Source organism: Hypomesus nipponensis, chromosome 8 (assembly GCF_054491055.1).
Source record: "Hypomesus nipponensis isolate SF chromosome 8, ASM5449105v1, whole genome shotgun sequence".
Lineage (NCBI taxonomy): Eukaryota > Metazoa > Chordata > Actinopteri > Osmeriformes > Osmeridae > Hypomesus > Hypomesus nipponensis.
Genome location: NC_140368.1, coordinates 18,478,100 through 18,500,692, shown reverse-complemented (window position 1 = coordinate 18,500,692; position 22,593 = coordinate 18,478,100). Strand labels below are relative to the sequence as shown.

Below are 22,593 nucleotides of genomic sequence, written 5' to 3'. Positions count from 1 at the left end.
TACAGACATACTGCATGATTTCCCATTATTTCCAACCAAACCCCACTTTTCTTTCTGTTGTCCTTGAGCGCAAGCTTAGCTGGCCTTTTGTTACTGGTGACAGAACCCAAGGTGATAAATAAGGTCTCACACCTATTTTCTTCCTCGCTTCCTGTGGTATAAATACAGACACCTGTTCTGCCACGCATGGTCTGGGAAGTTCACATTCTGGGTCTGTGCCCAGTGGAGTGCCTTGCACGCCACCCTTACCCAAAGACAATACTGTATTCCCCTCTCCAGTGGGCCTCCTTTACTGGACATGATTTGACAAGATAAATTGTCAGATGTAAATATCTTCGTGTTAATGCCATTGACTTACTGTGAATTACCATGAAGATTAATCACAGCCTTTTTGGTAAACAATAATAATAATATAACAAATATCTCTACAAAGTGAAGAAGCTAACATCCTAACAAACTATGATGTATAATTACAATTTAAAGGCCATATTAAGTATAACCTATTTCGGAAAGAAGGTTTTACCACTCCACTTGGGAATTCTGCATACAATATTCAACAATGACTGCTGCTAGAATTCTCTTCATGTTGACAATTCAAAGTACAACGATTCATTATTTATAATTATGAAATAAATCTCATGATTGTTCCTCGGGTGTATTGGAGCAATTGGCTGGACAGATCTATGGGAGACGGAAGGCTTGTCCATGCTTCTCTCCATCTCCAAGCGCATATTTTGCATCTGATTTATGCTTTCTGTACGATTATGAGGGCAGGGAGGAAAAGCATGTGCAAAACACACTGTGAATAGCTACTCGCACACCTTAGGGTACACAAAGAGAAGAATTAGAAAAATTACAGATTAGTGTCAAGGCCAGAGCATTTTAGTCAGATCTGAATGTGATTGGTACATTTACTATGTGTGACATTGGTAGGGTAAGAAAGTCACATATTGTAAATGTGTTCATGCTCAGAAACAAACAAAGAAATAAATCAATTTCAGGATTTATAGACAGTCTCTATGACACTAAATTAAAACTACCACTGTGTGTGTGTGTGTCTTGGGGTGGGTGAGAGTGGGGGTGGAGGTAGACTCACAGCTGGACACCTCAAAGATCCAGCTGGCAGCCCAGAACATGGCAAGATACAGCACCGTGTTGTAGAAGTAGAGTTCATACTTAGGGAGGGCTGCCTTGATTCCCATGATGTTCACACCTACAGCTCAGGAGGGACAACAGAAAGGTTTAAGTGTGAACTTTCAAATTCATTTTGATGGATTATTGAAATAATCAATAGTTTTTTTTCTGATTGTGTTGAAATACTTTGACATTTGCTCAGACTGCAGCACACCACTAAAACGTTTAAAATTGATTAATTTGTTCATAGTGAAACGTAACACTTTCTCTGACTATCTGCAAAGACATCAGTTTATTTGCAACCACTCACAGTGTAAGTGGCTTGTCTAATGTTACTGTTTCAATGTCGAATGCAATACAATTTAAGCAGTCGCTAAAAATAGACTAGTACGACATGCAGCTAGGATTTAGGTTTGTGCCACAATTGTCAGCTCACATATAATTTGAATTGTAAAACACATATTCAGATGATTGGTTATTCTCCAAATTGCTTAAGTTGAATAAGAGATGGTGGGTTTTTTTTAAATTTATTTATATTGCATTTCATATTTACAGAACTTTTATTTACACTTTAGTGCCCTCTGCTTTATGTGAATTTAAATCAACAATGTACTGCTTTGTAATAAAGACAATATATTCTCAAAATAATTTTGCAAGCTATGAGCTGTCTAAATGTCATGTTGTCATACACTTCAAATTGTCGCCAAATAGTTTGTAACACCTGTTATGGTACTGACCTTGAGTGCAGCAATGGAGTTGTAAACTGGAAAAAAGTTTAAAAATTAAATAAAAAACACAGCCAAAAACAGTTGTTCCTGTTTTTGCATTAGAAAATAAACATTGGTAAGTAACTAGGCTGAAGCGTTTGCTCTATATCTACAAATCTGATAGTGTGAGAGGTACAGCTGGACCCCTTGACTCCTGTAGTGGGAGCTGTTAGAGGTGATCATGGGAAGTATTTATTTTTTGAAGTTGTCAGAGAGGGGCGGAGTTATATAACAAGGGTGTGTCAATCAAACAACTAGATGGAGACAAGACAGGCTACATGTTTGTTATCCATAAGCCTGTATAGCCTCTAACTACAGTATAGGCCTGAGCCTACAGTTATTTCGGACAACAGTTACATACATAATCCTATAGGACAGGGCACTTGTAGTCCTTACTGGCCTGCAGGCACAGACGGGCCATTGGGAGAACTGGGACATTTCCCTGTGGCTTGAGGGTTGTTTTGGCCTGTTGTGAACAGTGAACTTGACCAGCAATTATTGGTGGCCAACCTGCGAAGCAACCTTAAGTGTTTCTACGTATACTTATTATTGGGTGTGCTCACGCCTTCAGCGAGCACAACCATTGTTATCTCAATCTTTTCTGAGTGTCAACTCTTCCTGTCACTCCTCCTGCTGAGCACCTCTCGGCACTTTGCTACCTGAATCATTGTTTTATCATAACTTAAGAACTTAAATTTCTCTTAATATCCACTCTGAGACTCTATTTAATTCTACTTATATACTAATCTTACATACTTTGAGATTTTTGGTGGATACTATCTCGGCCTACTTTGTTTGCTGAAGCCTGTGGATTTTCCTGAGAGAATTTCTGCACACCATGCCACCCAAGAAGGACCAAAGCAGCAACCAAAATAAGGGAGAGGAGTTGGTGTCGCTTTCACAGATACGACATTTAATGGGTCAACAAAGGGATCTGTTCATGCAACTTCTACAGCAGCAAGAAAACAACTTCAAGACTGTTGTGGAATTACTTGTGAACAATGTGAACACTCAGATTGACAAGTTGACCAGTGAGACAAAGGAGCTGAGAAGCAGCCTGCAATTTTCCCAGAAGGACATTGATGATCTGACAAAGAAAAATTCGAAAATTTAGTCGGAGAGAACAATGGCTTGTCTTGAAACCAAAACAATGCAAGGGAAATTGGCAGAGATTACTTTGAAAGCAAACTACTTGGAGGGTCAAACAAGAAGGAATAATATTGTTGTGGATGGCATTCCTGAGGCCCAGAATAAAAACTGGAAGGAGACTGAGGACAAATTCAGGGGCCTCATGTATAAAGGGAGTCAGGTGGCTGAGCTGTTAGGGAATCGGGCTAGTAATCTGAAGGTCGCCAGTTCGATTCCCGGCCACACCAAATGACGTTGTGTCCTTAGGCAAGGCACTTTACCCTATTTGCCTTGGGTAAAGTGCGACTTACTTACTGTAAGTCGCTCTGGATAAGAGCGTCTGCTAAATGACTAAATATAAATGTATAAAGGATTGCGCAGCTTTAATACCAGAAGATGGCGTACCTCCAAAAGTACCTCTGCACAGAAATATTCACATGTATAAAACCGGTTGTACGCCAGGGCCTGCGAACCTTTCCTTTTAGATCACAATCAACGTGAGAATCGGCAAGCACACCCCAATTATTATTATTATAGGGCCATAAATGTGGGTTCAGGGAACCGGACCATGGCAGAAATTAAGAACAAATGGTGAACAAATGGTTCCGATGTAAAACTTCAAATGAAGAAACGAGTGGTGGCGCATCGTAACAGCATGGCAGCTATAGGGTTAGCGTGACATGCATTTCCTGAGTGATTTTGTGGTTTGTTTGACACCCTCAAGTTTAACAGAAGTTATTAACAAAGGCAATCTCACTCAAGAACTCCCCAAATACAGATAACTCATCAAATGCCCTACCAGAGAGAGGGAACACTTTGGATCACTGCTACTCTAAAATCAGTAAAGCATACCATGCGGTTCCCCGAACATCACTGGGTCACTCAGACCACTCCATGGTTCACCTGATTCCTGCATACAGGCAGAAGCTTAAGCGCTGCAAGCCTGCTGTGAGGACATCGAAACAGTGGACCAGTGAGGCTATGGAGGAACTGCGGGCGTGCTTGGACTCTACTGACTGGGATATGTTCATGACTGCCTCCAATAGTCTGGATGAGCTCATGGAGGCTGTGACATCATATATCAGCTTCTGTGAGGACTGCTGTATACCAACACGCACCACCAGGGTGAGCTACAACAATGACAAACCCTGGTTTACAGCTAAACTCGGAAGGCTAAGGCTGGACAAAGAGGCCGCGTTTAGGAGTGGGGACAAGGACAGATTCAAGAAGTCGGAGAACAGGTTAAGCAAGGCGGTGAGGGAGGCTAAACGACTGTACTCAGAGAGACTGAAGCACAAGTGCTCTTCTAACGACTCTGCTTCTGTTTGGAGAGGGCTCAGGCAGATTACCAACTTCAAGCCCAGAGCCCCCCCAGACTCTCGTCAGGCCAACGACTTGAACAAGTTCTACTGTCGTTTTAAAAGACAATTGGACTGCCCTGAACTATCCCTTCCCTCCCTCCCCCCTCTTCCCACCAACTCAGTGACGACACTCTCCATTCAGGAGAATGAAGTTAACAGACTTTTCAAGAGGCAGAACCCACGCAAAGCAGCTGGGCTGGACGCTGTCTCCCCTGCCACCCTCAAGAACTGTGCTGACCAGCTGTCTCCGGTATTCACCTACATCTTTAACACCTCCCTGGAGACATGCCATGTGCCAGCATGTCTCAAGTCCTCCACCATCGTCCCTGTGCCCAAAAAGCCCAGGCCAACTGGACATAATGACTACAGGGGCCCGTTCGTTGTAAGGGTTGAAGCTAAGTTAATCAATTGTCCCTTTAGCCCGTTAATATTAGTGAGCTAATTAAGAACCGTAAATATTGGTTTGTCGACAGCTGATCCTGTCGAACGCTCCTAGAGGAGCCTTCGTTTTGGAGGACCTTGGAGAAATACTTAAGAAAAATATTAAAAAATGCTTATTAATGAAAAATTTGCATTTGGAAAATGTGTTTGACTTAGTGCATACGTATATTCAAGTTGTGCATTAAAGACGTTTTTAGATGCTTGCATACAAATATAAAAGTTTTTGTATTTTTTCATGCAAACTTATATAAAGTTTTGTATTTTCAAGAGAAGTTTTTATCTCTAGCATACTCATATGTTTTCAGAATGTGTATTGGCAAATGTTTTAAGAAAGTGCTTGCATATATTTTCAGAATGTGCATTGGCAAATGACTTAAGAAACAGCTTGCAAAATGTTTTTGGAACTTGTTTACCTTTTTGAAATTGTAAATGCGTAATAGATGTGCTTCTTAAAATAGATATGTAGAACTGCTAATGTGTAGAAGTTTAAGACAAAATGTTTCAGTATGACAAATGCATAGGATGTGGTTAGTGAATGCTTGCACTGGTAAAACCACATTTGACCTTTTGAGGAGTGCAGGAGAAGTGTGTAACAGATAGATGCCTACGTCATATATGGCCCAAAGTCTAGACAGGGCCATCCGTATTGAAAGATATAATAATGAAAAATTGTGTGTGAATCACTCTCCCTCTCAGCTATCTCAGTTCTCTGAGTCTGATTCTCTCTCTGTAAGCAGGATATACACTCTGCCTGTCTGAAGTTGAGTCGAGTAGCGAGTCGAGTTTTTACCTGAGCTTGTTTTTTAACTGTTTTTTACCTAAAGAGTTTTCTTTCCGTCAGTTGTACTGACCACCTTTTAATTTCTGTTTTACTAATGGCCTTAGGGTCCGCGTTTTCTTGTTTTTTCCTGTACGCCCTTGGTCATAGAGGTTAGCTTCCTTTTGTATTTAATTTTTGGTGGCCAAGCCGCGAAGCGGCGAAGCCACATAAGTGATTCTACCTTTTCTTATTATTGGTGGCCAAGCCGCGAAGCGGCGAAGCCACATAAGTGATTCTACCTTTTCTTATTGGTGGCCAAGCCGCGAAGCGGCGAAGCCACATAAGTGATTCTACCTTTTTAGGATTCCTCCGTAAGGAGGAAACCTATTGTTATTGGTGGTTTTATTATTAGGATTCCTCCGTAAGGAGGAAACCTATTGTTATTGGTGGTTTTATTATTTGTAATTCTTGTACCATGGGAGTCAATGGCAGCCCCTAGACCCCATCGACAACTTTTTGTGAAATTTGGCACACTCATTAAGGACAGTTTCTTCTATACCTACACCAAGTTTCATGTCTCCCATTAGACCACTCTAGCGCCACCAATGGGTCAAAGTTGGACTTGTGTTTACACACGCAACTTTTGAACCGTATGACTCATTTTCAAAAATGAGGTACCATTGGATTCCCTGGATCAAGCCGAGTTCAACGCACACCATGGCGTTAATTTCCGGTTATATAAATTTCCCGCCATTTCCGGTTTTATCAAAAACCTTTGAAAGCCTACTCCTCCTACAATTTTTGTCATATCTTCTTCAAAATTACCAGAGATGATCTTCAGACCAAGCCTCACAAAAGTTATCAAAGGAATTTTGATCCTCATAACCGTCTGTCCGGTACAGCCAATCAAATTCATCAGAAAAGCCGCCAAACAGGATGTGAAGTCATGTCTCAGCAAATCTTTGAGATATCAACACTAAACTTGGTAGATCGGAGGAAGACACTACAACATGTTACCATGTGCAAAGGCAAATTCATATCTCAAAAAATGATTGATATAAAGCAAATTGAACTTATCGCTAACGCTAAAATTATGCTTTACACATCAGCCATTCAAAAACTGATACTCTGATTCAATCACAAGTTCATATGAAAACTCTTGAGAATGTTCATAACACAAATCTGTGAAAAAGTTGACTGTAAGATGAAAGGTCGATTTATGGTGAATATTTGAAACATGCTTGCTTGGCTAATTTCTAGGCAAATTTCCAATGAATGTCTCCCTTGCTCCTCCCCGCGCGTGCTCCAAAATCTCACACACACTCAGCCTTCCCTTGACACACGCGCGGCCAAGACGCACACGCAACATTTCAGGAGAGTGTGGGCTGACCAAGCCCCCACTCATTCCTTGGTCTTTAGCAAAGGCCCATGTGGCTCTTGATGGTATTGCATTTCCGATTTTGTATGCAATGGTAAAAAGGTCTCAAATCCTGAAACATTGATAGTGTAGGCCGAGAAACACTTAAACAAAAGCCCATGTGGATCTTGTTGGTATTGCATTTCCGATTTTGTATGCAATGGTAAAAAGTTATAAAAATCCTGAAACATTGATAGTATAGACCAAGAGTAACTACCACACCACAAATGGCCCACCATTACCCATAGGTGGCGCTACAGGCCACGCCAAAAAGCACAAATATACAAGGCTTTCTGGAATGGATAGGCTCACCAAGCCCCCTCCCTTCACTTATTGGCTTGAAAAAAAGGCCCATGTGGCTCTTGATGGTATTGCATTTCCGATTTTGTATGCAATGGTAAAAAGGTCTCAAAATCCTGAAACATAGATAGTATAGGCAAAGAAACACTTTAACAAAAAGCCCATGTGGATCTTGTTGGTATTGCTTTTCCGATTTTGTATACAATGGTAAAAAGTTATAAAAATCCTGAAACATTGATAGTATAGACCAAGAGTAACTACCACACCACAAATGGCCCACTATTACCCATAGGTCTTCCCTTGACACACGCGCGGGCTTGGCAAGACGCACACGCAACATTTCAGGAGAGTGTTCCTTGGTCTTTTGCAAAGGCCATGTGGATCTTGATGGTATTGCATTTCAGATTTTGTTTGCCATGGTAAAAAGTTCTCCAAATCCTGAAACATTGATAGTAAAGGCCAAGAGTAACAACAACACTTTAACAAAAGCCCATGTGGATCTTGTTGGTATTGCATTTCCGATTTTGTATGCAATGGTAAAAAGTTAAAAACATCCTGAAACATTGATAGTATAGGCCAAGAGTAACTACCACACCACAAATGGCCCACCATTACCAATAGGTGTCGCTACAGGCCACGCCCTAAAGCACAAAGCACTTCACTTCTTGTGAAGATTAAAGCGCTTCACTTCTTGGCTTGAAATAAAGGCCCTTGTGGATCTTGATGTTATTGCATTTCAGATTTGGTATCCCATTGGAAATTCTGCAGCATTGATTTTTCTATACAGTTACAATTTGTCAAGAATATACATTTTTCAATGGTTCGCAATGCTTTACACGTAAGCCAGTCAAACAAGTTCATATGAAGACTCTTGAGAATGTTTAGTACACAAATCTGAGAAAAAGTTGACTCTAAGATGAAAGGTCGATTTTTGGTGAATCTTTGAAACATGCATGCTTGGCTAATTTCTAGGGAAATTTACAATGAAATGTGTCCCCTGCTCCTCCCCGCGCATGCTCCAAATTCTCAGACACTCATTCTTCCCTTGACACGCGCGGGCTTGGCAAGACACACACGCAACATATCAGGACTGTGTGGGCTGACCAAGCCCCCACTCATTCCTTGAATATCAGCATAGGCCCTTGAGGACCTTGGTGTCATTGCATTTCCTACTTTGTATGCAATAGTAAAAAGGTCTCCAAATCCTGACACATTGACAGTACAGGCCAAGAGTAACTACCACACTTTACCCAAAGCCCATGTGGATCCTGTTGGTATTGCATTTCCGATTTTATATGCAATGGTAAAAAGTTTTTAAAATCCTGAAACATTAATAGTATAGGCCAAGAGTAACTACCACACCACAAATGGCCCACCATTACCCATAGGTGGCGCTACAGGCCACGCCTTAATGCATAAAGATACAAGGCTTTCTGGAATGGATAAGCTCACCAAGCCCCCTTCCTTCACTTACTGGCTTGAAATAAAGGCCCTTGTGGATCTTGATGGTATTGCATTTCAGATTTGGTATGCCATTGGTAATTCTGCAGCATACATTTTTCTATACAGTTACAATTTGTCAAAAATAAACATTTTTCAATGGTTCGCAGTGTTTGGAGGAATCCGCCATTACTGCTTGCAGTTATATTTAGGATTCCTCCGTAAGGAGGAAACCTATTGTTATTGGTGGTTTTATTATTTGTAATTCTTGTACCATGGGAGTCAATGGCAGCCCCTAGACCCCATCGACAACTTTTTGTGAAATTTGGCACACTCATTAAGGACAGTTTCTTCTATACCTACACCAAGTTTCATGTCTCCCATTAGACCACTCTAGCGCCACCAATGGGTCAAAGTTGGACTTGTGTTTACACACGCAACTTTTGAACCGTATGACTCATTTTCAAAAATGAGGTACCATTGGATTCCCTGGATCAAGCCGAGTTCAACGCACACCATGGCGTTAATTTCCGGTTATATAGATTTCCTGCCATTTCCGGTTTTATCAAAAACCTTTGAAAGCCTACTCCTCCTACAATTTTTGTCATATCTTCTTCAAAATCACCAGAGATGATCTTCAGACCAAGCCTCACAAAAGTTATCAAAGGAATTTTGATCCTCATAACCGTCTGTCCGGTACAGCCAATCAAATTCATCAGAAAAGCCGCCAAACAGGATGTGAAGTCATGTCAGCAAATCTTTGAGATATCAACACTAAACTTGGTAGATCGGAGGAAGACACTACAACATGTTACCATGTGCAAAGGCAAATTCATATCTCAAAAAATGATTGATATAAAGCAAATTGAACTTATCGCTAACGCTAAAATGATGCTTTACACATCAGCCATTCAAAAACTGATACTCTGATTCAATCACAAGTTCATATGAAAACTCTTGAGAATGTTCATAACACAAATCTGTGAAAAAGTTGACTGTAAGATGAAAGGTCGATTTTTGGTGAATATTTGAAACATGCTTGCTTGGCTAATTTCTAGGCAAATTTCCAATGAATGTCTCCCTTGCTCCTCCCCGCGCGTGCTCCAAAATCTCACACACACTCAGCCTTCCCTTGACACACGCGCGGCCAAGACGCACACGCAACATTTCAGGAGAGTGTGGGCTGACCAAGCCCCCACTCATTCCTTGGTCTTTAGCAAAGGCCCATGTGGCTCTTGATGGTATTGCATTTCCGATTTTGTATGCAATGGTAAAAAGGTCTCCAAATCCTGACACATTGACAGTACAGGCCAAGAGTAACTACCACACTTTACCCAAAGCCCATGTGGATCCTGTTGGTATTGCATTTCCGATTTTATATGCAATGGTAAAAAGTTTTTAAAATCCTGAAACATTAATAGTATAGGCCAAGAGTAACTACCACACCACAAATGGCTCACCATTACCCATAGGTGGCGCTACAGGCCACGCCTTAATGCATAAAGATACAAGGCTTTCTGGAATGGATAAGCTCACCAAGCCCCCTTCCTTCACTTACTGGCTTGAAATAAAGGCCCTTGTGGATCTTGATGGTATTGCATTTCAGATTTGGTATGCCATTGGTAATTCTGCAGCATACATTTTTCTATACAGTTACAATTTGTCAAAAATAAACATTTTTCAATGGTTCGCAGTGTTTGGAGGAATCCGCCATTACTGCTTGCAGTTATATTTTGTAATTCTTGTACCATGGGAGTCAATGGCAGCCCCTAGACCCCATCGACAACTTTTTGTGAAATTTGGCACACTCATTAAGGACAGTTTCTTCTATACCTACACCAAGTTTCATGTCTCCCATTAGACCACTCTAGCGCCACCAATGGGTCAAAGTTGGACTTGTGTTTACACACGCAACTTTTGAACCGTATGACTAATTTTCAAAAATGAGGTACCATTGGATTCCCTGGATCAAGCCGAGTTCAACGCACACCATGGCGTTAATTTCCGGTTATATAGATTTCCCGCCATTTCCGGTTTTATCAAAAACCTTTGAAAGCCTACTCCTCCTACAATTTTTGTCATATATTCTTCAAAATCACCAGAGATGATCTTCAAACCAAGCCTCACAAAAGTTATCAAAGGAATTTTGATCCTCATAACCGTCTGTCCGGTACAGCCAATCAAATTCATCAGAAAAGCCGCCAAACAGGATGTGAAGTCATGTCTCAGCAAATCTTTGAGATATCAACACTAAACTTGGTAGATCGGAGGAAGACACTACAACATATTACCATGTGCAAAGGCAAATTCATATCTCTAAAAATGATTGATATAAATCAAATTGAACTTATCGCTAACGCTAAAATAATGCTTTGCACATCAGCCAGTCAAAAACTGATACTCTGATTCAATCACAAGTTCATATGAAGACTCTTGAGAATGTTCATAACACAAATCTGTGAAAAAGTTGACTGTAAGATGAAAGGTCGATTTTTGGTGAATATTTGAAACATGCTTGCTTGGCTAATTTCTAGGCAAATTTCCAATGAATGTCTCCCCTGCTCCTCCCCGCGCGTGCTCCAAAATCTCACACACACTCAGCCTTCCCTTGACACACGCGCGGCCAAGACGCACACGCAACATTTCAGGAGAGTGTGGGCTGACCAAGCCCCCACTCATTCCTTGGTCTTTAGCAAAGGCTCATGTGGATCTTGTTGGTATTGCATTTCCGATTTTGTATGCAATGGTAAAAAGTTATACAAATCCTGAAACATTGATAGTATAGACCAAGAGTAACTACCCCACCACAAATGGCCCACCATTACCCATAGGTGGCGCTACAGGCCACGCCCAAAAGCACAAAGATACAAGGCTTTCTGGAATGGATAGGCTCAACAAGCCCCCTCCCTTCACTTATTGGCTTGAAAAAAAGGCCCATGTGGATCTTGATGGTATTGCATTTCCGATTTTGTATGCAATGGTAAAAAGGTCTCAAAATCCTGAAACATAGATAGTATAGGCAAAGAAACACTTTAACAAAAAGCCCATGTGGATCTTGTTGGTATTGCTTTTCCGATTTTGTATACAATGGTAAAAAGTTATAAAAATCCTGAAACATTGATAGTATAGACCAAGAGTAACTACCACACCACAAATGGCCCACTATTACCCATAGGTCTTCCCTTGACACACGCGCGGCCAAGACGCACACGCAACATTTCAGGAGAGTGTGGGCTGACCAAGCCCCCACTCATTCCTTGGTCTTTTGCAAAGGCCTTGTGGATCTTGATGGTATTGCATTTCAGATTTTGTTTGCCATGGTAAAAAGTTCTCCAAATCCTGAAACATTGATAGTAAAGGCCAACAGTAACAACAACACTTTAACAAAAGCCCATGTGGATCTTGTTGGTATTGCATTTCCGATTTTGTATGCAATGGTAAAAAGTTAAAAACATCCTGAAACATTGATAGTATAGGCCAAGAGTAACTACCACACCACAAATGGCCCACCATTACCAATAGGTGTCGCTACAGGCCACGCCCTAAAGCACAAAGCACTTCACTTCTTGGCTTGAAATAAAGGCCCTTGTGGATCTTGATGTTATTGCATTTCAGATTTGGTATCCCATTGGAAATTCTGCAGCATTGATTTTTCTATACAGTTACAATTTGTCAAGACTATACATTTTTCAATGGTTCGCAATGCTTTACATGTAAGCCAGTCAAACAAGTTAATATGAAGACTCTTGAGAATGTTTAGTACACAAATCTGAGAAAAAGTTGACTCTAAGATGAAAGGTCGATTTTTGGTGAATCTTTGAAACATGCATGCTTGGCTAATTTCTAGGGAAATTTACAATGAAATGTGTCCCCTGCTCCTCCCCGCGCATGCTCCAATTTCTCACACACTCATTCTTCCCTTGACACGCGCGGGCTTGGCAAGACATACACGCAACATATCAGGACTGTGTGGGCTGACCAAGCCCCCACTCATTCCTTGAATATCAGCATAGGCCCTTGAGGACCTTGGTGTCATTGCATTTCCTACTTTGTATGCAATAGTAAAAAGGTCTCCAAATCCTGACACATTGACAGTACAGGCCAAGAGTAACTACCACACTTTACCCAAAGCCCATGTGGATCCTGTTGGTATTGCATTTTCGATTTTATATGCAATGGTAAAAAGTTTTTAAAATCCTGAAACATTAATAGTATAGGCCAAGAGTAACTACCACACCACAAATGGCCCACCATTACCCATAGGTGGCGCTACAGGCCACGCCTTAATGCATAAAGATACAAGGCTTTCTGGAATGGATAAGCTCACCAAGCCCCCTTCCTTCACTTACTGGCTTGAAATAAAGGCCCTTGTGGATCTTGATGGTATTGCATTTCAGATTTGGTATGCCATTGGTAATTCTGCAGCATACATTTTTCTATACAGTTACAATTTGTCAAAAATAAACATTTTTCAATGGTTCGCAGTGTTTGGAGGAATCCGCCATTACTGCTTGCAGTTATATTTATTATTATTATTCTTAGGACTGGGTGTCTATGGCAGCCCCCATAAGCACATGGTCGAAAGTTTAGAAATATGGCACACTCATTGGGGACAGTCCCCTGGTCCAATTCACAAAGTTTCATGTCCCATACTTGGGCACTCTAGCGCCACCAACGGGTCAAATTTGGACTTATGTTTACACACGCAACTTTTGAACCGTATGACCCATTTTCAAAAATGAGATACCGCTGGATTCCCTGGATCAAGCCGAGTTCAATGCACACCATGGCGTCAATTTCCGGTTATAGAGTGTCCGCTATTTCCGGTTTTATCAAAAACCTTTGAAAGCCTACTCCTCCTACAATTTTTGTCAAATCTTCTTAAAAATGACCAGAGATGATCTTCAGACTAAGCCGCACAAAAGTTATGGTAGAGCATTTTGATCCCCACAACCGTTTGTCCGTGACAGCCAATCAAAGTCATCAGGAAAGCCACCAAACAGGAAATGAAGTAATATCTCAGCAGTTCTTTGAGACAGTGACACCAAATTTGGTATGCCTACTCGGAACCTTATTTTGAGGATGTCCTCCAAATATTGTGTCATGTGACTAAAAGGGGGCGTGGCCGGAAGCATAAACGTGTTTTGGCTAATAACTATAAGTGTTTACCTTAATAAAGATATTTCTTTGTCTGTCGATGTCTTGTGAGATATCAAGCTTGACCATCGATAATATTTCATAACAACCGAATTGACGCGGCCGCCATTTTGGATTTCATGGAAAAGTGTAAAAACCTTTTACACGCCCCAAATTTTGTCCAATGTTTACTAAATTTGGCATAGATGATCTTCAGACCAAGCTTCACAAAGGTGTCACATGGACTTTCCATTTTAAAATCCGTTTGTTTGGTAGAGCCGATCAAAGGCGGCAGCGAAGCCGCAAAAGACACGTGAGAGCATAACTCAGCAACCATTTGTGCGACTGTTACCAAACTTGGGTTCCATCGTTCCCACGAGGGGCAGGGGAGGCCTGTGGTGTTACACCAGAAAAAAAACAGTTTGAACACTCAGTACTTTGGAACGCAAACAGATATTTCAACCAAACTTGGTGTGTTGCAATGAGTGCAACAGGTTATTGTGACTTAATTGTTGCGCAAGTGCTATGGAGGCCATGTCCTGCTCTGGACTGCTTGGCCCCTCCATTTCTGCTTGCAGCTATATTTATTGGTGGTATTATAATAATTTTTTACCCATGGGAGTCAATGGCAGCCCATAGAGCACAATCGTAAAAAGTTGTGAAATTTGGCATGTGAAAACTGCAGACCATTAGTAACTACCATTCCAAACATGGGCCATGTGAGACAATAGGTGGCGCTACAGGCCACGCCCCAATATGTCAATTTTCAAAGTGATGCCATTTGCAGTCCATAAGTCACTAAATTCTGAAATTCATTACATATGCCTAATTTCTCATGAGGAACAAAAAAGAAGCCTCTAGAACCTATAACGCCGCCGTATTGGATCTTCTGTACAATAAAGATTGAGGAAACATGTTTTTTGCTACTCCTCCTACATTTTTGGTCGAATTTTCTTCAAAGTTGCCAGAGAGGATCTCAGGACTGAGCCTCACAAAAGTTGTCAATAGGAATTTTGATTTTCAAAACCATTTGTCCGGTACAGCCAATCAAAATCCTCAACAAAGGAACCAAACAGGAAGTTGGGTTAAATCTCAGCAAATCTTTGACATGTCAACACCAAACCTGGTATATCGGTGGAAGACACTACAACATGTTCCCATGTGAAAAATTAACTTAATATCTTACGTAATGACTGATACAAAGCAAATTGAATTTATCGCTAATGCTAAAATAATACTTTACACATCTACCGGTCTAAAATGGATACTCTGATACTATCACACGTTCATATGAAGACACCTGAGAATGTTACACAAATCAGAGAAAAAGTTGACTGTAAAATGAAAAGTCAATTTTTGGTGAATATTTGAAACATGCATGCTTGGCTAATTTCTAAGGAAATTTACAATGAAATGTGTCCCCTGCTCCTGCCCGCTCCAAATCCTCACACACTCAGCCTTCCCTTGACACACGCGCGGGCTTGACAAGACGCACACGCAACATTTCAAGAGAGTGTGGGCTGAACAAGCCCCCACTCATTCCATAGTCTCTAGCAAAGGCCTTGTGGATCTTGATGGTATTGCATTTCCAATTTTGTATGCAATGGTAAAAAGTTCTCCAAATCCTGAAACATTGATGGTATAGGCCATGAGTAAATACCACACCACAAATGACCCACCATTATCCATAGGTGGCGCTATGGCCACCCCCCAATTGTCCATTTTCAAAGGGTTGCCATTTGCATCCCATTTGTCCCAAAATTCTGAAATTCATTACATATGCTTTATTTCTCATGAGGAACAAAAAACCTCTAGAACCTATAACGGCACCCCCACAAATCTGAAAAATAGTTCAATGTAAGAAGAAAAGTAGATTAATTGTGAATATTTAAAATATGTATGCTTGGCTAATTTCCCCAAATCCTGTCTGTAATTTGTTTAAACAAACGTAGCCTTTTAAACCTCTAGGTTTAATTCTCTCTTTTATACATTTAAAGTTGGATTTGACATTTAACAGACATTTAATAATTTAGCAAGTTGTTTGACTCAAAAACCATAACAGTACATGGCCCCAACAGTACCAAGCTCCCACCTTCACTCCTTAGTCTAGTAGACATTTTAGACGAGTAGGCATTCTGTGATTAGTTTGGCCACAGCCAATTCTACTGTTAAAAGAAACAGAAGGTCTTCCTCTTCAGAACTATACAGTTGAATCAACCAAACACAGCTTGGTCATGTTATCATCTTCTTTGGCACATCTAAAGTAAGGACTAGACTTTTAAGAAAGCATGACCAAAGCAATTTGGTGAGGGAGAGTTCCTCCATAAACAGTTGCCGACAAAGAATTTCAGACAGTAACTTAAACATAAGCCTTGCATTAAGAGTAGAGTCAACAAATTGAATAACTGTGCTAATGGTTGTTGAAACTCATTGCTCTGAGTTGGTGCATGTCAATTTAGGCAGAAGTCCATGTCTGGTGATATTTGACAACCTCAAACAGCATGAGTCTGCCACTGGGACTAATGAAAAGGCTCTTGTTTTGATTTGCAATGCAACTATGTGAGGTTCTAGACCATTGGGGTGCCAAGCTGGGCCCAGTTGTACTGTTAGAAAGGCCAGTTACATTAAACATTATTGTTGTCAAATAGTTTTCTTCCCAGCATTGCAGGCACTAACATACGCAGTTGTGCCCAGAAATGTTTCGCAGGAGTGGCGAAAAAGAGAAGTAGAACAGCGGAACACCATCTCACTACCATTATCTATTATTCACTCTCATCTGTGTTGTATATCTGTAACTGGTAGAGTATGGGACTACATGAAAGTTTCAAAGTCAAAGTTTAGTAGTGTACAATAGAGGAACTGGGTGTACAAGCTTCTGCTTGCGGAATGAATGCTCCGTGACATGTTTTATAAAACTTGAGAAGTCTCCCTTTATTCGTGGTGTGTGTCTAGTATATAACGTCTAGCACTGCTTTATCCTACCGCCCTGCTCCCTGGCCCCTTGTAGAAGCCTCATCTCCATGCCCATAACATTACGCCATTAACTAGATCCAGTTACATGACACTGGGAAATGGGTGATGATGTGGAAAGTACCCAAAAACAGCAGAAAACAAGGACAATATTAATCTGCCAGTCATTTTTGCATTTTAAATATGGATTTATCTATTGGAACTAGTGGTAACTCCTTTGTTATACACCCAACAAATATTGGGCTACTTTACAGGCATTTTGGGTTGGTTTGAAGTAGATTTATTGTGAATATTAGAAATATGCATGCTTGGCTAATTGCTAGGTATTCTTCCAAATGCGCCTGCATCAAATTCTCACACACACATTCGCGCAAGCTTAGGGAGACGCACACACATTCAAGGAGTGTTGCTTTAGCTCACTGTCATTGTTAATGCCATCATTGTGGTCTTAACTGATATAACGTTGCATAACCATAACAATATTGTGGTTATCAGACATGATTTCTTTATCTTTGTCTTTGCTCCAGAAGAACATGTCAACAATCTTTAATGACACCTTAACATGCCATCATATCACTAAATATATTAGGCTATAATTACGTTTGTCATGCTATGAAAATATAATTATTCATTACAAAATTTAAATCTGCTTTAAAATAACGGAAATAAACAACTATTTAAACAACCGTCATGTATGTGAGTAATCATTTGAATAACTGGCTACAGCAAGGCAGACGGCCTGTAGATTATTAGACATTTTTTGGCAACTTTTCAACGGATTGGTTTCAAACTTTGAAAAAAAATTTGGGGGGGGGAAAACTAGGTATAGGAGTGTGAGTCAGGTTCTAGAATTGAACCAAATTTATTGCGGGAGATAGGATTGGATAGTTGACTGGAGTTAATGGAATAATGTCGACAGGTCGGGTACCAAATCCGAGATGCAATACCACCAACACACCAGTGCCTTTACCTCAAACCGAGGGGCCAGGGTCTGAGGTGAACACAAGATAAATACCACCTTCATTACCGAGAGAAGAACAATCTTTCATTCGACAGCTTTTTCGATTTTTGTTTACATTTGACCGCACAGTAAGTAAGGAAAGCAGAACTATAACAGCGACACACTAAATGTATTATAGCGTTTTAATTCGTATGATAACTTGAACACGATTTTATAGCCTACTGTTTTTACGCTTCTTTTAGCTGAGCCAAGAATTCGTGTTTGCTAGTAGAAAGTAGGCTATGTATGTATTGCAGCGTAGCAAGCTATAACCCTTAACATATGGGCTAGTTTTTGCTTCTGTCGACGGCGTTTCGAATTAATGTACTGTACGTATCTACGATTGTGTTTTTCTATTTTTAGCTACATGTCATTGTTGATGTAATTTTGTTTGTGCGTTCCAAGTTTTTTTGATGGTCTTCACATCGTGAGTTATTCTTTTCGAAACTGTAGCTCGGTAGCCTAGTTTGCTGCATATTTAGAGCTACCTAGCATTAAACAAGTAGCAATGGTACCATGGTTGTTTTACTTGCTAGCTTTGTTTGGGTTCATGGTTTTATCGTTTAGGAATGTCGGCATTTTGTATTATGCTGCACAATTTCTCGTTATCTCTTGATAACATTTTATATTTGTATCTATTTTGTACACTAAATTGCCAAAGTATTTGCTCGGTTGCCTTTACACGCTTCTTAAACCATAGGATTTAATATGATGTTGGCCCACCCTTTGCAGCTATAATAGCTTCAACTCGTCGAGGAAGGCTTTCCACAAGGTTTAAGAGTTTTATGGAAATGTTTACCATTATTCCAGAAGTGCATTTGTGAGTTTAAACACTGATGTCGAACAAGCGCCTGGCTCGCAGCAAAGGTGTTGTATTGGGTTGAGGTCAGGCCACTCAAGTTTGTCCACACCAAACTCGCTCATCCATGTGTTTATGGGCCCTGCTTTGGGCACTGGTGCACAGTCCTGTTAGAACAGGAAGGGGCCATCTACAAACTGTGCCCACAAAGTTTGGAGCATGAAATTGTTCAAAATGTTGGTCTATTATTATCGCTGTATTGTATAATATATATATATATATATATATATATATATATAACTATACCTATAGGCCTCAGCTCGGATCCAAGACGGATTCGAGAGACCGCAGATAGAGTGCGGCTTGTCTGGTTTGTTATGTTTGGAAACTGCACGAGGCAGCTCGGATCCAAGACGGATTCGAGAGACCGCAGATAGAGTGCGGCTAGTCTGGTTTGTTATATGTTTTAGATCTATTACTTTTATCACTTGTATTATTTTTTTTGTTGATTTTATGTAAAGCACCTTGAGCTGCAATTCCTGTATGAAATGTGCTATATAAATAAAGTCTTACTTACTTACTTAATGTAATTGTCGTCCTTACATTAGGGAGTCAGATGGCTGAGCGGTGAGGGAGTCGGGCTAGTAATCAGAAGTTTGCCGGATCAATTCCCCGCCGTGCCAACTGACGTTGTGTCACTTCACCCTACTTGCCTCGGGGGGAATATCCCTGTACTTACTGTAAGTCGCTCTGGATAAGAGCGTCTGCTAAATGACAATGTAAACATTACATACACGTCCTTTACTAAAGTGTATTTTCCCTTTCATAAAGTTATTGTTGTAATCAAAGCTCTAAAGAATGGATCTCTGCATGATGGGCCTGACCACATCACAGGTGGCCTGACAGAACACGCTTCAAAGTTGTCACTTTCAAAAGGGTGGCATTTTAACCCTGTTTGTCCAAAATTTCTAAAAGTTGGTACGCATGCCATATTGCTCATGGGGAACAAAAGAATATCAAGAACCCATAATGTCGGCAGCATGGATTTCTCTACAGTGACAATTTGTGAAGAATTTCAGAAAAGGACTTAAAATCAGCCATTGATCCAATTGTCTTGAAATGTTGTGTGCATGTATGAAATAAATGTCTGTGTCATGTCAACTTGGTAATGGTTCAGGCAGGAGGACTCAGTATAGTATTTACTTGATACTTTATTCACGCGGTACAACACATCATTGTAACATTTAATTTGGCATTATGGTTCTGCTTGCATCGGCTCCCTGCCGCACCCAACGGAGACACCGTCTCGACCTCCGAGCAGAGAGCAGCGACGCATTCCCCCAACACAAAACCACATGCCAGACGAGACAATGCATGAGACTGCTGTGTGTATGTGGTGCCCCTGTAGTGCTAGAAGTTGAACTAGCTGAGCGTCATGTTAGCCATACTTACCCTCAGCATCGTATCTCAGAGCAGACTGTGCCCCTGCTGCAGCTATAGTGAATGAATTGAAATTGAACGAACGTGATTACTGACTGAGGCATGGCCTCGACTACCCAACTGAGGCACGGCCTCGACATCCCAACTGAGGCACGGCCTCGACATCCCAACTGAGGCACGGCCTCGACATACCAACTTTCGATGGTGACTGTCACCTGTTGCTCCACATGCTGCCGCATATCCGTGCCCGGCCAGCCACCAGACGAAACATTTCTTATTAAGCATTTGAACACCTAAACATGGAGTGAGTGACTACATAGCCTGAAATACAAGAACGAAAAGAGTGAACGTTATTAGAGGTTGGAAGAGTGAAAGCCATCCTCCTGGCCTTCCAGACATCCCTGCATTCAGGCTGATGTAACAATGAACCGTTGCAGATGACCAACGACCCATACTTTCAGCGTAGATGACGAGACCACTTGAGACGCCGACATAGCCGCTCCGATTCCAAACGAGTGCCCCGTGTAGCTACAGTTTAGGATCCAGACCACAGCGCTGGCACAGGATTCCAAGAACCAGTAAGCCGTCATGGCTTCCCGGCATCGGTAACGAACGGGGGCTCGATCATTACCGTTGATGAACGCCAACGGAGGTATTTCACCATGGAAGAGAGGGAACAGAAAGAGGAGTTAATCTGTGATATCACGACAGGAATAGGCTACCCGCACTTGTCCCGTTTCGAACCACCGTGGACATGTGCGAGTCAAAAACATGGTGTTTTTGTTGTAGCTTTTGTGAACATAGGGCATATTATGCTGCAATTTAAGTCCGCCTTTTAATTATTGGACAATCTGCTTTTTTTCTTGGATACATTTGCAAATTTTTCTCAGTGTTTGATGACAAAATGCAAGTGCGCAAGAGCAACATTTGTTTTGCCCTTCATCTGAACGCAGAATAGCTTTTTGAGCTTTATGTAAAATAAACATTGCCGTTTTCCAATAGCCTAGGTAAAACCTTGTCTAATGAAGGTGATGTCTTCATCATTGCTGGCTCCAAATTGTCGATAAGGGAAGCAGAAACATGCTAGCTTGGCTGAGTACTCTAACCAAGTTCGAGAGCGATACCAACTTGGGTTGAATGCCCGAGGACCTTGGCTGAAAATGCACATGGGGTATGTTCGCAGAACCGGCTGCATTGGAGTGCTGTCATTCAAACCATGCTCGCCTTCACCCAGTTAAACTATGCGTTTAACACTGATGTGCATACACTGCTTTCTAGAGGCGGGATGTCGTCACTTTGCCGTAACACAATTGAAATGCATGGTGAGAGATGTCGTTTATGGTCAATGCATGCTGTAAAGCAGCGTAGACTTATTTCAATAGCCCATTAATCTTCCGCGGGCCACATAAAATGACGCGGCGGGCCTTGAGTTTGTCTTTAATATAATATTAGCCTATGTGACTGCACCTGCTGCAGTCATCGTCTGAGTAGTGACAGCTGGTAAGAGTGTCACACGTGTGATGAGAGGTGGGAGATAAACAACGACGATTTCTAACTTACAAAGACGCAACAAAGCAACGTGTTTTCGACAAAAAAACGCTTATCCACTTACTGTTCTGGCGGTGAATTGTTTTCAGCACCCCCAGCCTTCGGAGAACCATAAAGGCAACAGAAATGCTAATTAATCCGTCCTATCCGGCGGCCCGCCCATCCGTAACGGAGTCGGAGTACCATACTGGCACCTTTAGCCCACATCTGAGAGCTACAGGGATAGGATACAAATTCACATTCAAGTCTTTATGACGGATGTGCAAACACCAAGTCTGACTGGGCCCTGAATTATCAGGACTAGAAAACGCAAGCAACCTGGCATGACGTGAGTACACACAGAACATAGATTACATCTTAACTAAGCTAAATAGTTCTGCTGAATAGATAATATCCAATACAATATATTGGACCTCTAATACGCCTAGTACAACCTTTACCAACCTTATAGACCTAAGAATAATATAATACACATACTACCCGTACTACCCTATGACAAGTGGGGTACAGTCGTCATAGGGTCACAGTGGGGTACAAGTGGGATACAGTCGAACAGTGCTGTGACTTGCAATTGCCCGCCGAACTCCATTCCAACAAGCCACAAGCTCTTCATTTGCATCCAATCCCCAACACAATGCACTGACAGGGAGCTAAGTTGCACCCCGGCAGTACAGAAACGACACAGTTCAAATGCCCGCAGAGCACGGCCCAAATCGCAATCGGATTGCAACTCTCAGACAACGCAATTGTGCAGCAGCCCGCAACCGATTTAGCCACGGCCACAGACGGGAACGACGACCGACCGTGAGACGATGCGCATGCAAAATTAAGACGCCCGAGCAACGACAAATGAAACTCACCGAGCCGGTGCGAGGACAAAAATCGAACACAAATCGGCCGGCAGGTGCAGCACGAATGCACCCTGCACCCGTCCAGCTGACTTACGCAGAAC

General features: G+C 41.5%; 2 protein-coding genes across 2 annotated transcripts in view; one reads left to right on the top strand and one right to left on the bottom strand.

Moving 5' to 3' along the window:
- hhatlb (hedgehog acyltransferase like, b) overlaps nt 1-2,062 on the bottom strand; it is a 93,368-nt gene extending 91,306 nt beyond the window's left edge. The window contains exons 1-2 of the mRNA XM_084702599.1: nt 1,872-2,062; nt 1,097-1,213 (exon numbers count right to left, since the gene is read on the bottom strand). Coding sequence (XP_084558725.1) covers nt 1,097-1,202 — 106 coding nt within the window. The 5' untranslated portion in view covers nt 1,203-1,213; nt 1,872-2,062. The remainder of the gene's footprint in view (nt 1-1,096; nt 1,214-1,871) is intronic.
- A 1,861-nt stretch (nt 2,063-3,923) lies between these two features.
- The window catches only part of LOC146276198 (uncharacterized), a 37,198-nt gene continuing 18,528 nt past the window's right edge, over nt 3,924-22,593 (top strand). The window contains exon 1 of the mRNA XM_084703712.1: nt 3,924-4,541. Within this exon, the coding sequence (XP_084559838.1) occupies nt 3,924-4,541 (618 nt within the window). The remainder of the gene's footprint in view (nt 4,542-22,593) is intronic.